The sequence below is a fragment of the Sesamum indicum genome, linkage group LG13 (assembly GCF_026168435.1).
Source record: "Sesamum indicum cultivar Baizhima isolate 11 linkage group LG13, ASM2616843v1, whole genome shotgun sequence".
NCBI lineage: Eukaryota > Viridiplantae > Streptophyta > Magnoliopsida > Lamiales > Pedaliaceae > Sesamum > Sesamum indicum.
This window is the reverse complement of record NC_142669.1, coordinates 14,405,261-14,418,884: the sequence shown is the minus strand read 5'-3', so window position 1 is coordinate 14,418,884 and position 13,624 is coordinate 14,405,261. Positions and strand designations below refer to the sequence as shown.

The following is a 13,624-nucleotide window of genomic DNA, read 5'->3' as shown; positions in this document are numbered from 1 at the left end:
AGGAGTAAAGAGAGGTGCTCCCACCAGGGACATTAACACATGTAGCTAAAAACAACTGGAAGAACTTTCAGCATTCAATGATGGAAACTGTACATTTCTATCCGTAACGATAACTAATATGATCGCAGTTTGCATTATGGATCAAACCTAATCTACGAAAGAAAGTAACTGCTAAATACAGCTATATGCGATACTAACAGCTAACTAGAGTGACCGGCATCGTATGACACTGAAATCTGTAATTACATATCTACAATAGCAGCTGAGGAAAAAAATTCTAACCAGACATTTTGTGTAATCTCACACTGGCCTGAAGGAGTTCAAGCATAGTTCTTGGCAATGAGTTCTATTTTTTCTTCCTTGCAGCCAAAGCACTTGGTTTTGAGAAAAATTTCCCGAACAATCCTCGTGCTTTAGGAGGATTTTTATCTTTCTGTTGTTTGCTGGAGTCTGTGCTAACATCTGATCTTGAGCTCTCTCCCCTAGCATTTAATTCTTCTTTCAGAATCCGCAGTAGTTCCATTGCCATAGCCTTCGCTTTCTTGTTCCCGTTGATGGAGACACTGACGAGGCCTGGGATAACGCCCTCGTCCATAACCAAGTGACAGTACTCGAGACGCTGAGAGCACAAAGAAAGAAGTACACAGACGGCATGCTCTTGGTCATCATGACTGTCTTTCTCAAGCAGTTTGGATATTGAAGCGATACAACCATCGGTTTCTGCAACATACATCCTACCGTCTTCATTGTGGCACAAATTCTTCAAAATGGTGATACAGTATCTTGCCAAATTATCATCCTCAAAAAGTGGGACTAGTTTGGGAATGAACATGGAAGGAATGATGAAGGAATCAACATCACCATTTGAAGACAAGTTACACAATATTTTCAAGGCAGGCTCCAGCAATTCCTTAATCCGGCTGTCAATAATGTTCAAGATGCCAATAAATGCAGCAGATGCTGCAATTCTGTGACCACAATGTTGGTCGAAGGACAGCTCCTCCAATATGGCGAGAGCTTGCTCGGATACCTCTGTATCAAGAAACGATGCCAAAAGATCATATGCGTCTTCCTTCATGTACGATATACTGTTTCTGTAATACCCAAGACAAAGTAGATCAGTACCGCAGAATATTCTGAAACAAACCGAGCTAGACTATTCTGGATTATTGATTGGTTTCTGCTGAGAGCTTTGTCGGCTCAGTTTTAAGTCTTGATGTTTCTTAAATAACCTAACAGAAAACATATAATAGAAGAAAAAACTAAAGCTTTAGTGCTTGTAGTTTCGACCTAAAATACTTTACTATTGTTCATATGTTGCAAAGAATAAAACAAGAAACAAATAAGTAGAATTGTACTCCATTAACAACTCGAGATGTTTTCTTGATCCAGGTTCCACTTGACTAGAAATACTTTTGTCAAGAACTGGAGAATAAGATACCTGTTTTTGTGCACAAATTCAAACAATAATAGGCATCCGGTCATCTGTGCTTCTACATCATGAAGGTCGTGAGCATCCTTCAAAAACCCAAGGATTAGCGGAATGAACTTTTCAGATGGAATTACTGACCAAGATTCATCATTGTGTTTCAATAGCTTTTTGACATCTTCAACAGCAATGCACTGAGAATCCCATGGAAGCCTACTGAATTCCTCCATATCTATCTGATGTGAGGGTTTCTCATTATCACCAATATTCTTGTACAGGTTTGAACCCTGACTAGATCCAAGTAACGTGTTGCTGAGATCCAGCGGAAGATATAGATCATTCATGGAACTGCTCAGGCTAGCAATGGAATTCATAGAGGTTTCCCAAGACTTAACTAGTGTTTGCTGAATTTCTGGGTCAGGAATAGACACGCCATGCATGGAACACCATTTCGTGATTAGGTCTTTCATGCCAGTATTTGATGTGAACGACAAATGGTTGAGCTTCCTGTTCGTTTTTGGGCATGTGTCATGACCTTCATCAAACCACTTCTGGATCCACATCCTTTCATATGTTTGACCCGAAGCAATGACAACAGGATCGTACATTAACCTCGATGATAAAGGGCATATGAATTCCAGAGGTGGAACAGGCCTACTTAACATGTCAATCTGAGCATTTGACCTATAATTTGCACGGAGTTCCACTTCACCTGATAAATCATAAGGTCTTTCAAATGGATAGAGATCTTCACGTTCTGACGAACCATTGTGGTTTGGCTCTTTCACTATAATCTTTCCATATTTGTTCAGAAGACTCAGAAAAAATGATAAGATCTTCCTCTTACTCGGTTCGCTTTCACCAAATTTCTCAAGAAGCTTTCTGATGGATCTTTTCTCAATTAATAGAGCTTTCGGAGACGAAATATGAAGCAGGGAGGAAACAGTCTGAACAGCAGCAAGTGTAGCTTCTTCTGTGGAATCAATAGTGGAACCGTATCTATGAAGCAATTCCCGTAGCACCCTCCCAGCCTCCTCTTCAGATGGATCCAACCAAAACACCGCACTCCTAAGATCAGCAATAATTCCAGAAATCTGATAGAAATACATAAGCAGTTATCATATTTTGATTTTTTCCTGGTTTGCAAGTTGTGGGAAGCACCACAACTACGGTAACAACTGAGGGATTTTTTATTTTCTCATAGAGATCTTGATTGCTTACCTTTGCAGCCAACATCACTGGAACCATATTCTGAATTTGGCTGAGACTCTGCTCCAATAAGTTCCTTGATTTTTTACATCTCGACAGTATAGCATCTCCAGTAAGAGCCTGAAATGTTGAAACAAACTTGTGTATTAACATCTCTTAACAATTAGATGGAAAAGAAAATGCAATTTGTTAAACATATCTTCCACTAATATTACGTGTTGCAGCGTGAATGAAGAGTCAGGAAAATGACAAAAATGTGGAATTCTTCCATCTATCATATAGTTATGTATTTAATACACATACTATTGTTCATGGGCACACAGCTTAACTTTAAAGACTTGTGTTACGATGGAACACTTTGAAAGTATTAGAACCTCAGAAAATGTCATGGCAAACACATTGAAACCAATTTAAGGGAATATCTGAATTCAAGACTAATTGGGACCGAATTAAGTGGTACAATCAACCAAAACAACCAGTGTAAGGTGCATACCAAATAAAGTGCGCTGGACTCACTGCAGTGCTGTAGCAGAGACTTAGCTTTGGCAATCCCATTGTTTAACAAGCAAAGTGCCTCCAATCCTGACGAGCATCGAGGACGGGCTGCTTCTATCTCTGGAAAAACTTTTGAAACTTTGGCGACCACTTTTAATAGTTCTGAACACATTTGAGCATGCACCTACAATCATATGAAATATTACATCTTTAAACCAGAAAATATGTAAAATAAGATGTACTTTAAGTAAAAGTAGATGATATGTGAACCTAGAGTTAGAATATACCGACAGCCAACATCATCGTCATCTGGAAACAACCAGAAAACTGTCCTCTGTTATTCGATAGAAGAATAAGATTTATCCTTGTTAAGATAGCTATAGGGCAGGCCTTTACTAGATCAGAAAAGAGGGGGTTTACTTCTCTTTTTCCTTGTTTTTTTGGCTGTACCAAAAGTAAAACACAATATTACCCTGATACTGTCCCGTTGCTCCATTAGGAGTCAATTAAAAAAGTCAACTTACAGTATTTTATTGAGACATCAAATATCTAATGTTCAAATTAGCAACAAAAGTCCATATAGAAAACAATTAGACTTTGAACACCTGTAAGATATTTATAAGTTTTAGCAGCCTATCCAATATTCATATTGAGCCATTTATCACTTGTGTTTCCTTTAACTCTGAACCTTGCAGAAGTCAAAATGGCAAGAGTTATAGGAATATAAAGAGAAACTAGAAGATAGTAGTTATACCTTAATGGTTCGAGCCGATGGCAATCCTTCCATAACTTCGGCGACATGATTTCCCATGAGAAAACAATTGCTCCAAGTTTGAAAGAGCTAGCTGCCAAAAATAGAACACGATATATTTGTTTATTAGGCCCCATATTATCTCTACCAGCCCATATACCTATAAACAGATACACCGGCAATCATGTGCTCACAAAGACAGGTATGTAAGTGATTCATGACTTCATTCACAATTCATGAGATAAAACTGTGTCTGAGGATACAACACAAACAGGAATCCAACTGAAAGTCATATCTTTGCTCTTGAAATGTGAGAATAGGATGAGAACAGGATAAGCACTAATAGTAGAAAAGGCCCTGGAATATTGCAATAAATATCCAGTTCAAAGCCCAGAAACAATAAATCAAACATCAATTAAGGACAGCATTTCATGCAAGAATGGCTTACAACCTAGATTAGATACCAAGGGCATATATATACCACGATTAGCTTGTAAAAGATCATTGGCATAACAAGTTCATATGCAACACATATGCATACTTTCTATACTGTGGCTAGTTAACAACCAGTGAAGGGAGCTGTATCTTAAGAATCAGCATACTTGGATATTTGTTACTAAAAATCAAGAAAATGAATGAGTTGTTCCATTGGAATTCAGGATCCTGGACTTCTTTCATTTCCCATCTATAAAATTTTATAAACAAGCAGATATCCTAAGAAAACAGTAATCCAATCATATCAACTGCGGATTTTTCTACTTGCCAACCTCCTCATACTGAAGCCCCGGAGGCAAATGAAAAGAAAGAAGGTTATTGTGATGCTTCTTCTGCTGACTACTCTCACAAGAAGAAAGTCTAAAAGACTACGTTGTGATTGGTTGGTAGTATCTGATTAGTTGATTCCCTGTAGTTTCTCCTGGCATTCTGCTAATGGAATTCTAAATCAATTAGGATCTTAAAGATCAGAATGTCAGTGATTATTGCAATGCCTCATCCTGGTGGTAGTATGCTTTCCCTGATTAAATAAATGTTGTTAATATGCATCAGCTCTCTCCGATTTATAGTTCTGCTCCATACTGCACAGAAATACCTGGAGTCGGGAGATGCTTATTCCGTTTGGTTGCTCATGGAGCTTCAAAACGATCAGGAAAGCCTGCTCTGAATGAGAACCTCCAAACGGAACTAGCAGATGATTCACGGGCTAGAGTATGTTTGACATTTCTATTTTCCTACTTTTGCTGAACTGCAATACCACTTGTATGAAAGTTAGACTGAATAGGTTTCATGTCCCCAAGTATGCTGTTTTACTTAGTATTGTTGGGAGACGATTATGTTTAATGGTAAGCTGGAAAAGATAGACACGAGAATGAAGTTGAATGTTACTTTCGGAAAGATGAAATTTGATCTAAATGGAATTCCTGTATTCGGTCAACATATAAAGACGCCTTATTGATAGGAAATTCTAACCCAGACCGGGTTTGGCTAGACCTAAACCAACCATATGCCACACTTGTTCTGTGGTTGGTTTGGTTCGACCGACCAGCGGGTTAGAATTTTCCTTGTTTGACAATTTAAATTAAGAAACTTCCTGGAAGTGAATCTGAATGTTCCAAGCTGTTGCCAAGTGTTTTGATAATATCTGAAACATTAGTCCTCTAACAGTTAATCTCCCTATCTTATTAGGTGGCTGATGAATTTATCAAGAGACCGAAAGAAACAGTATGATCAGTCGACTCAAATTTTATTGTTTCTGACCTTTCTGTTTGACCTCTTTGTTCAACTTCTCAACCATGTTGCAATTCAAGGGTATGCTTCGAAAGATGTTAAACTAATTATAAACTTCAAATGATGTTAAAAGATGCTCAAAATCGATTCACAAACTTTTCTTCTAATCATGAAAAGCACAACAAATGGCAGAAACAGCGCAAATCAAGTCAAAATTCGTGAAGGATGATATGAGAACTTCCAAAAATATCATTTATTCCAAAAAAACATAGAAATCTCTTACCTAGCACAGAGCAAAAACGAGCATCCGACGGTGTTTTCCGTCCTCCACCTCGCAAGAAAGAGAGCTTCAGCACAACTTCGCTTCTTTCCAACAAACACTCAATCTAAAGAACTCCCAAAACCCACAAGATATTTCAACTTTCTGAACCAACCACAGCCATCACTGCCCAAAACTGGAAAAACTATCAAAACTTCCACTATCTAACGCAATCTTCTCCCCTTCTTATCCTCAAAAGAGGTAAAAATCGGCCGAGCACATCAACACCACTCCAAAGTCGAACTGCATGGTTCTTTCTTTTTCTCCTGATTAGACTCCCACTCAATCACAAAAATCCAACCTTTCAGCACTCTGTTTGCTCTTTGGATGGATATATATCAAAGAGAAAAAGGCAGGAACAGAATTCTGGTTCTGGTGCTTGAACCAGAATTAAAGCACCCACCAAAACTAGTTATTTCAGACACCCACTTGGACCCTTCAAATCACAAAATTGAAAGAATCAAAAAGATGAGGTGGGTCAGCTTGTTCTTTTCCCTGAATGAATGCAGAGAGAGTGGGTCAGCTTACTTTCGCTCAATGAATGCAGAGAGAGAGAGAGAGAGGCAAGAAAACAAAGCTGTCTCTCCTGAATCGCTTTTTGAAATTAAAACAAGACTGAATGCAGTCAAAAGCAGACCACTATAGAAGAAAGAACAATCTTCAACTGCAGCCTGCTTACTTTTCATCTTTCTTTTTAAATTATTTATCGGGTTTGGATTTTGCATGAATTTCTAGTGTGAGAAACGATAATTTAAGCTAATGGTGGAAGAAGCAGCAGTGGCAGTGGAATCAGTCAATCTATCAGCATGCGATTCTTCAGAGCTTGTATTTATGTAAAGGAATCGTATTCCATAAGAACACGCCAGTCCCTATCCACTTTTCACAATCTCTGATTTGATTGGTCTGGAATTCATAATCATAATTTGTCTAAAATAATAAATAACATACATGCAGAGAGAGAGAGAGAGAGAGAGAGAGAGAGAGAGAGAGAAGGTTTGGTCATTGGGTTACCTAAAGCAGCTGCAAAGGTTATTTATTGTAAAGAATAAGCATTAGGCTCCACAGAAAGGGCAAACCTTTTATTATGGGACAGTATGGGGCCTACAGTCTACTACTACTTGATGCTCAACCGCTTCTGCTCTCAAATTTATGGACAACAATTATGGAGCTTCACATCAACTCTTTTTCATTTTAGATAAATTACCATCACACTGTGATTGTTTTTATTTTTAAATTATTTTCGAAATAAATTAAAATATATTCAATATTTAGTATCATTCAAAAATATCTTATTTAGATATTTTTAACTATTTTAGTATAAATATATATATACAACACATATATAAAAAAGACATGATTTGATAAATAAATAATAATTTTTGTCTCCCAAAACACAACATTAAACATATATACTATGTTTGTTTTTATTTTCAAGTTATCTCTGGAATAAGTCAAAATATACTCAATATTTGCTATCATACAAAAGCACCTTATCTGGGTGTTTTCAACTGTTTTGACATAATACTACATAAATATATAAAAGACATGATTTCACAATTAATAGTAGTTTTTGTCTCCCAAAACACAACATTAAACATATAATACTTATTTTAAATTATCTCAAAAAATAAATCCAAACATACATACTATCCCTAACACACACTTATTTATCTTTGTTTTTCTCTCTCTATCTCCACAAAACACTCAGAAAACGAATCTAAACATTACGCACAAGTTTTTCAAAAATATGATATAATTCTAAATAGAGAGATAGTTACACCTCTCTTCTTTAAAACTTTGTGTAATTATATGTAAATTTTTGTAATTTAAAAACTTATATTTAACATCTCTAAGGGTTGCTTTTATATAACAAATAAGTCCCTCCATAATTCAAATTTCACCAAATTTACTGATATTAATAACAAATCTTAATTAATTAACAAATTTAAAAAATAAATAACAGATTAAAATTAAGTGAAATACCTAAAAAGAAAAAAACTAAAATTTAATAATAAAGTAAAAATATTAACTTACATGGTTCCGGAATACGACCGAAGTGGTCGTAAGGGGAAGAAAATTCTGATGGAATCGCTAAAAGATAAAAACAGCTGAAGTGTGGACCTAATGAAATTATGGTGGAGGGTAATGCTGAGTGCGACTTTGATTTGAGACTAGCGACATACATGTTACAAAGACATGAATGACGACGGTCAACGCCTCAGACCTGTTAAACAGAACGGCCCAAACACGTTTTTACGCGTTCACATGGATTTGCAATAAAATGTTTGTACATCTTTTGTCCGGAAGAAGAAGCAGAATTTGTGGGCTGAGGAATTCAGCTGAGTCCCGGTAAAATGGGTCGTATTCAATCCCCATTTCATCTATAAAATCTTTACGTTCAATTTCTGCATCTAATTTATTTTTTTTTATAAATAAATGTTATGTAATTTAAATATTATGATATTACAAATGAATAAATATTTTTCTATTAAAAAAAATATTCTGGTTGAATCTAAAGACCAAATTCAATTAATAAAATCAAAGACTTAGATTTTTGTGATTCAAATTATGGGCTTAAATTTAAAGTTGTATATTTATGTAATATATATTTATATAAATTTTAATTAAAAATATACGTAGAATATATTTATATATAGAATAAGAGTGATATATATATATACTAATCGTCATACACGCCGTTTTTGTGTACATATAATAAATAATTATTTACACTTTAAATACAATATATATAAAATATAATATTTTTATATTTAAAAAATATAAAATAGACGTGGTTGAGAATACATAAGGATATTTTTGTAATTTAAAAAATTAGTGTAGCGGTGTAAGTAACCGCCATTTTTGTGAGTGAAAATGGATTTTTTTTTTCTTATGTAGAATATATATATATATATAGAGAGAGAGAGAGAGAGAGAGAGGTGTTGGTGATTAGGGTATGGGGAGGGCGGTGACGAGGTAGGTCTAAGTTGGTTTGTCAAAACTTAAGAACGACCTCTAGAAAGTTTGAATCCAAACTCGCTTGGGACTTGAGAGCTACTGGCTTGGAGTCGATTAATATTTTTAAAATGATTATCATAACTTCGTAAATATGATATAAAATATAATTATTGAAACGTAAATTTCTCTTTATAAATTTATATGTGCATGTTATAGTCATTGAAATATTAAAAATTTTAGAATATGTATTATCTATATAAACATTAAATATTTATATATCATTTATATCTTTATTTTAATTCATAAAAGAAATAGTTTATGTATTATATATAAATATAAATAAATCATACATATTTTTTTATATATGTACAAAAAAATATTAAAAAAGTAATCGAGATCGATCCGTTCGAAGTCCAAACTACTAAGATCTGGGAGCCATTTAAGGCTTCAAATACCTTTTAAATTGGGGAAAACTCTTATTTATAGGGCTCATGTCAACTCTAGAACCCTTAGGCAAAGGTCGCACCAATAACTATCGTTCCAGATTGACATATCACGTCACACCCAACCCTAAAAGCATTATTTATAAACAATCAGAGTAGTTTAGGAGTTGATAATTTACTCGTTTAATATTTTCGGCACGAACTGTTTTTATCAAGGTACTATCAGATTTGGTTAATTTATTTGGATCCCAGAAAATGAATTTTCGAATGACTTCTTAATCTTTTATCTCATCTTCGATGACTGAGTTACAAATTTTGTTAAATCCACCTCAAACTCGTAAAAAATGTTGCATATACTATGGATTTTAGGCTTTTTTTTTTCTTTTTACTCGGAAGTTTCCACAGCTCCGGCTGCTGGGTCTGATGTTTCCACACTTCAACGCGGTGCTGACCATTCATGACAAAAGTGAAAACCAACAGAATCAACGAATCGAAAACCTACCACAAATGATGTTGAACTCTCCTTATTGTGCACTTCCACATTCTTTCTGCTTTATGAAGCTTTTCCTCGTCCATTTGCCCCAAAGTATCCACATTTCCATGGCCCTATTGTTATTAGTTGATGAAATTGACATAATCAAAATACTAATTAAACTGGCGAGATCTCGCTGTAGCAATCAGAGGTAGTGTCCGTTTCGTCTTCAAAAGACAATTTAGTTAGGATAAAAAGGTGTTAAAATTTATAAATCGTGCAAGTTTCACGTTTGCTGCTGATATGGGACAGGAAAACCATTATCTATCATTATTAAATAATAATTTACAGGTTTTTTCCCTTTTTATCTTTATTGTATGCTCTCTGTGCATTTATAACTCAATAATAATTATTCAGTATAATTTTTCTTGTGAATAAAAGCTATTTAACTCCGATCTTGACTTTTACCCATAACTCCTGCATTTTAACATTTCAAATAATTATTTGAAAATTTATGATTATTTAATTAAAACCACCACGGTTTATTGGTCCATCACTCCTAATTAAATCATAAATAGGTCCGCATAGAGGGGCCATCACATTACATCATAATTTATCATATTTTCAAACCCCTACACTCCCTTTCGACATTAGAGAAAATAATCAACCGAAGAATTTTGATATCTCCGTAACTTCTTTACTTTGAATGCACGATCTTCTCTTGCACATAGTAATTCAATAAAATAATATCTTGTGCACTCTCATTATATAAAAATAAACAAATCCATATCCCACATTTCTCTTGAATTTTAAATATATGTATTTAATTTTAAAAATATGCTATCTTTGTACAAGATAAATAAAGCATGAAACGCCATTTCAAGCACATATGTGAACTGGCCAGATAGCAATAAATTATAAAATCTTTCATCATATTCACTCAAGAACCCTAATTAAGGTCTAACCCACATGCATTTCTTCACGTCAATGATCATATATTCTTGAGACATACAATACTATTTAGACATGAAATTTACTTAAAAGTTTCTTAGTACTGAATATACAAAGGATATCTTGACTTAATAATGATTTTTGTTCACAAAAAATTATTTGTTTAGTTTTTTAAGTTTGCTTGCTATTAATTTTACTGCAATAAAAAAGATCGAACAGTCATTAAAATAAAGATAAATATACAATAGATAAGGGTATAATGTTTATTTTAAGAAAATTAACATTAGAGATCTTCTATCCCAAAGTGAGTTCAAGATATCACATATCTTTAGAGAGGATAACCAAGTCGTCGATTATTTTGCTAACCAAGCCTGTTTCAACCAACATCTCACCATTTTATCTCCTGATAATATCACAGGTATTTCTAAAGGTTTAATTAGACTTGATGTCTGCTCCTTCCCTACTATTAGAATCAGAAGTATTAGTACCTTTAATTTCAGTTAAAATACTTTTCATGAAATTAGGGGTACTTCAATTAGTTCTTTGTTGATACTGGTGTCCTATCTTAGCTTTTTCTGTGCTGTTTTTGTGGTTGTACCTATATGGATTTCTTGGAGGTTACTCATCCATATGGTTGAAGTTGGGACCTATATTTCTCTGGTTACCTTTTGGTTTTGTCACTTCTGCTGCTCTTCTTTGTTATATCTTTTTCAGGTCTTATAAACCCCTTTCACAGATTCAAAGGCTGCCAGCTATACAAACATGATCTCCACGTTAATACTTATGTTCATTATTTATCTTTTTGGAACATTACACATACTTTGGCTTGATATTTTTGTACAGATTTATTTGCAGGTGCTGTGCGATCCACGACGTAGTGGGATAACAAAAACCTTTTTGACTCGCCATAATTTTTTTATGACACCTGTTCGGGTCTTTTGTTGTAAGGGAGTAGTACTCTTGGTTTATGGCTTGTGTATTTTAATATAAAGAGCGAGACATTCCCTTGATATGGTATCAAAATTGGTGAACTGATAAAACATTGCACCGCAATTGCAACAAAGCCTAAACTGTGGCACTAAAGATGCAATTCGCTCTCAAGGTATTTTCCTCAAATATCTCAACTTCAATATTTGTCTATTTTTCACATTTTGCTTTCAAATATGCCTTGTCGTTACACACAACCCGCTAATAACAGAGCACATGAAATAAGCCCATGAGGTGAAAGAAACAAAATGCATACTCCACAACTCTCTTTTGCTGGTTTTCCCGACTACAAATCTAACAAGAGAATTGCTTATCATAAGTTCATACATATACGATCACACATCACAGTTCAACACTTCATTTTAGAATTATGTATATATAATTATTTCCTGCCAACAATATGTTGCCAATTCTCATACCCTAACAAATCCAGCAAACACATTCGTATCATATGAAGTATACAGATTCTCAATTCCATTTCCACATAATTCATACAAATGGAAGAACCATTCATTCATAATCTTGAAACAGCCTTACTGTCGTCCACATTATCGCCAGAATCCCCCACCGTCTCATCCGACCCGAGCACAGCCAAGACGTCGGCAAGCACAGTCTTTCGGTTATTGGCATACACTTTCCCGTCCCATTTCCTCCTCACCAAATCCATGCCCTGCCTCACCGCAGCCTCCACAGTCTCCTCAGCATTCTCGTGGGCCGAATCCACAATCCCCCACTCCACCCCTGTTGCAGCCGAGATCTTCGCTGCCTGCAAAACCACATCCCTCCGCACCTTTGGAGAGGCAATCTTGCTCTTCACAATTGACATAAACCAATGGGGGATTTTGTGCTTAATGTCCAGCTCACTCATGTACAGAACCCCTCTGTCCTTCCGCATGAGGAGGTAGTCATGACTGAGCGCAAAAATGAACCCGGCCGCGGACGCGTGGCCGGTTACGGCTGCGATTGTGGGCATGGGGAGGGAGATGAGGTCCGCCACCAGAAGCCGGAGTTTCTTGGACAAAACCTTGGGCCGTGCTTGTGCTTGCGCCCGAAAAAGGTCCGGGTCCGAGAGAGCCCATGAGAGGTCGTAGCCGTTGGAGAAGAACTTGCCCTCGGCGGTTGTGATGAGAGCAGTGGAGCCCATCGACTCGGACTCGGACTTGACCCGATTAAGTGCGGCCAGAATGGAGTCGATCAGGGTCGGATTCAGCCGGTGCTCATCGTTGCCGGTGATTGTAAGGATGAAGAGATCGCCGCGTTTCTCTAAAGTGCACATCCTAACTCCAAATCCTCACACTTTTTACACACAGTAAGAGTGTTTTAAGAGGGAGGCGAGTTTTCCAAGTAGCGCCTCATATGTGTGTGCATATATATATATATATATATATATAAATGCTGATGCAGTAATTGGTTTAATTTTTTCTAATAAATTTTCATGACTTTCTTATATTTTTTAGTGTTTTTATTTAATTAATTAATATATTTTTTTTATAATTATAATATTTTTATAAATATTTTATTATGCACACACATACGACTGTGCATATATACTAGTATATAAAATTATTAAAGTTGTGTATATAAAACTCAATATTGAATGTTTACTAAGTTTATTTATAAAAATAACCATACAATATTATCATATTTTAGACATTGAAAAAATTATTTTATAAGTTACAAATACTATATATATTTTCTTACTCAATTAAATATTTTTTAATTAAAAAACAACTATTTTTATTTAAATACATTAATGTAATAGATACTACATGGTTACCCTATGATATAAATTTAACAATATTTCAATTTAATAAAAAAAGTGAAGATATATATGCATATATATTTCTAAATTTATATATATACAATAAAACATTCAAAATGCTAT

At 35.0% G+C, this 13,624-nt stretch overlaps 2 protein-coding genes across 2 annotated transcripts; both read right to left on the bottom strand.

Moving 5' to 3' along the window:
- Nucleotides 1–46: 46 nt before the first annotated feature.
- LOC105176097 (ARM repeat superfamily protein) lies at nucleotides 47–6,715 on the bottom strand. The gene is made up of 6 exons (XM_011098800.3): nucleotides 5,893–6,715; nucleotides 3,888–3,978; nucleotides 3,132–3,317; nucleotides 2,651–2,758; nucleotides 1,442–2,523; nucleotides 47–1,094 (listed from the first exon to the last, which is right to left on the bottom strand). Exons 2-6 carry the CDS (start codon nucleotides 3,942–3,944, stop codon nucleotides 347–349), a joined length of 2,181 nt encoding a protein of 726 aa, XP_011097102.1. The 5' UTR covers nucleotides 3,945–3,978; nucleotides 5,893–6,715; the 3' UTR covers nucleotides 47–346.
- A 5,259-nt stretch (nucleotides 6,716–11,974) lies between these two features.
- On the bottom strand, nucleotides 11,975–13,085 carry ECI1 (delta(3), delta(2)-enoyl CoA isomerase 1). Its single transcript, XM_011098799.3, has one exon. It carries the CDS (start codon nucleotides 13,013–13,015, stop codon nucleotides 12,254–12,256), a length of 762 nt encoding a protein of 253 aa, XP_011097101.1. The 5' UTR covers nucleotides 13,016–13,085; the 3' UTR covers nucleotides 11,975–12,253.
- Between the last annotated feature and the right edge of the window lie 539 nt (nucleotides 13,086–13,624).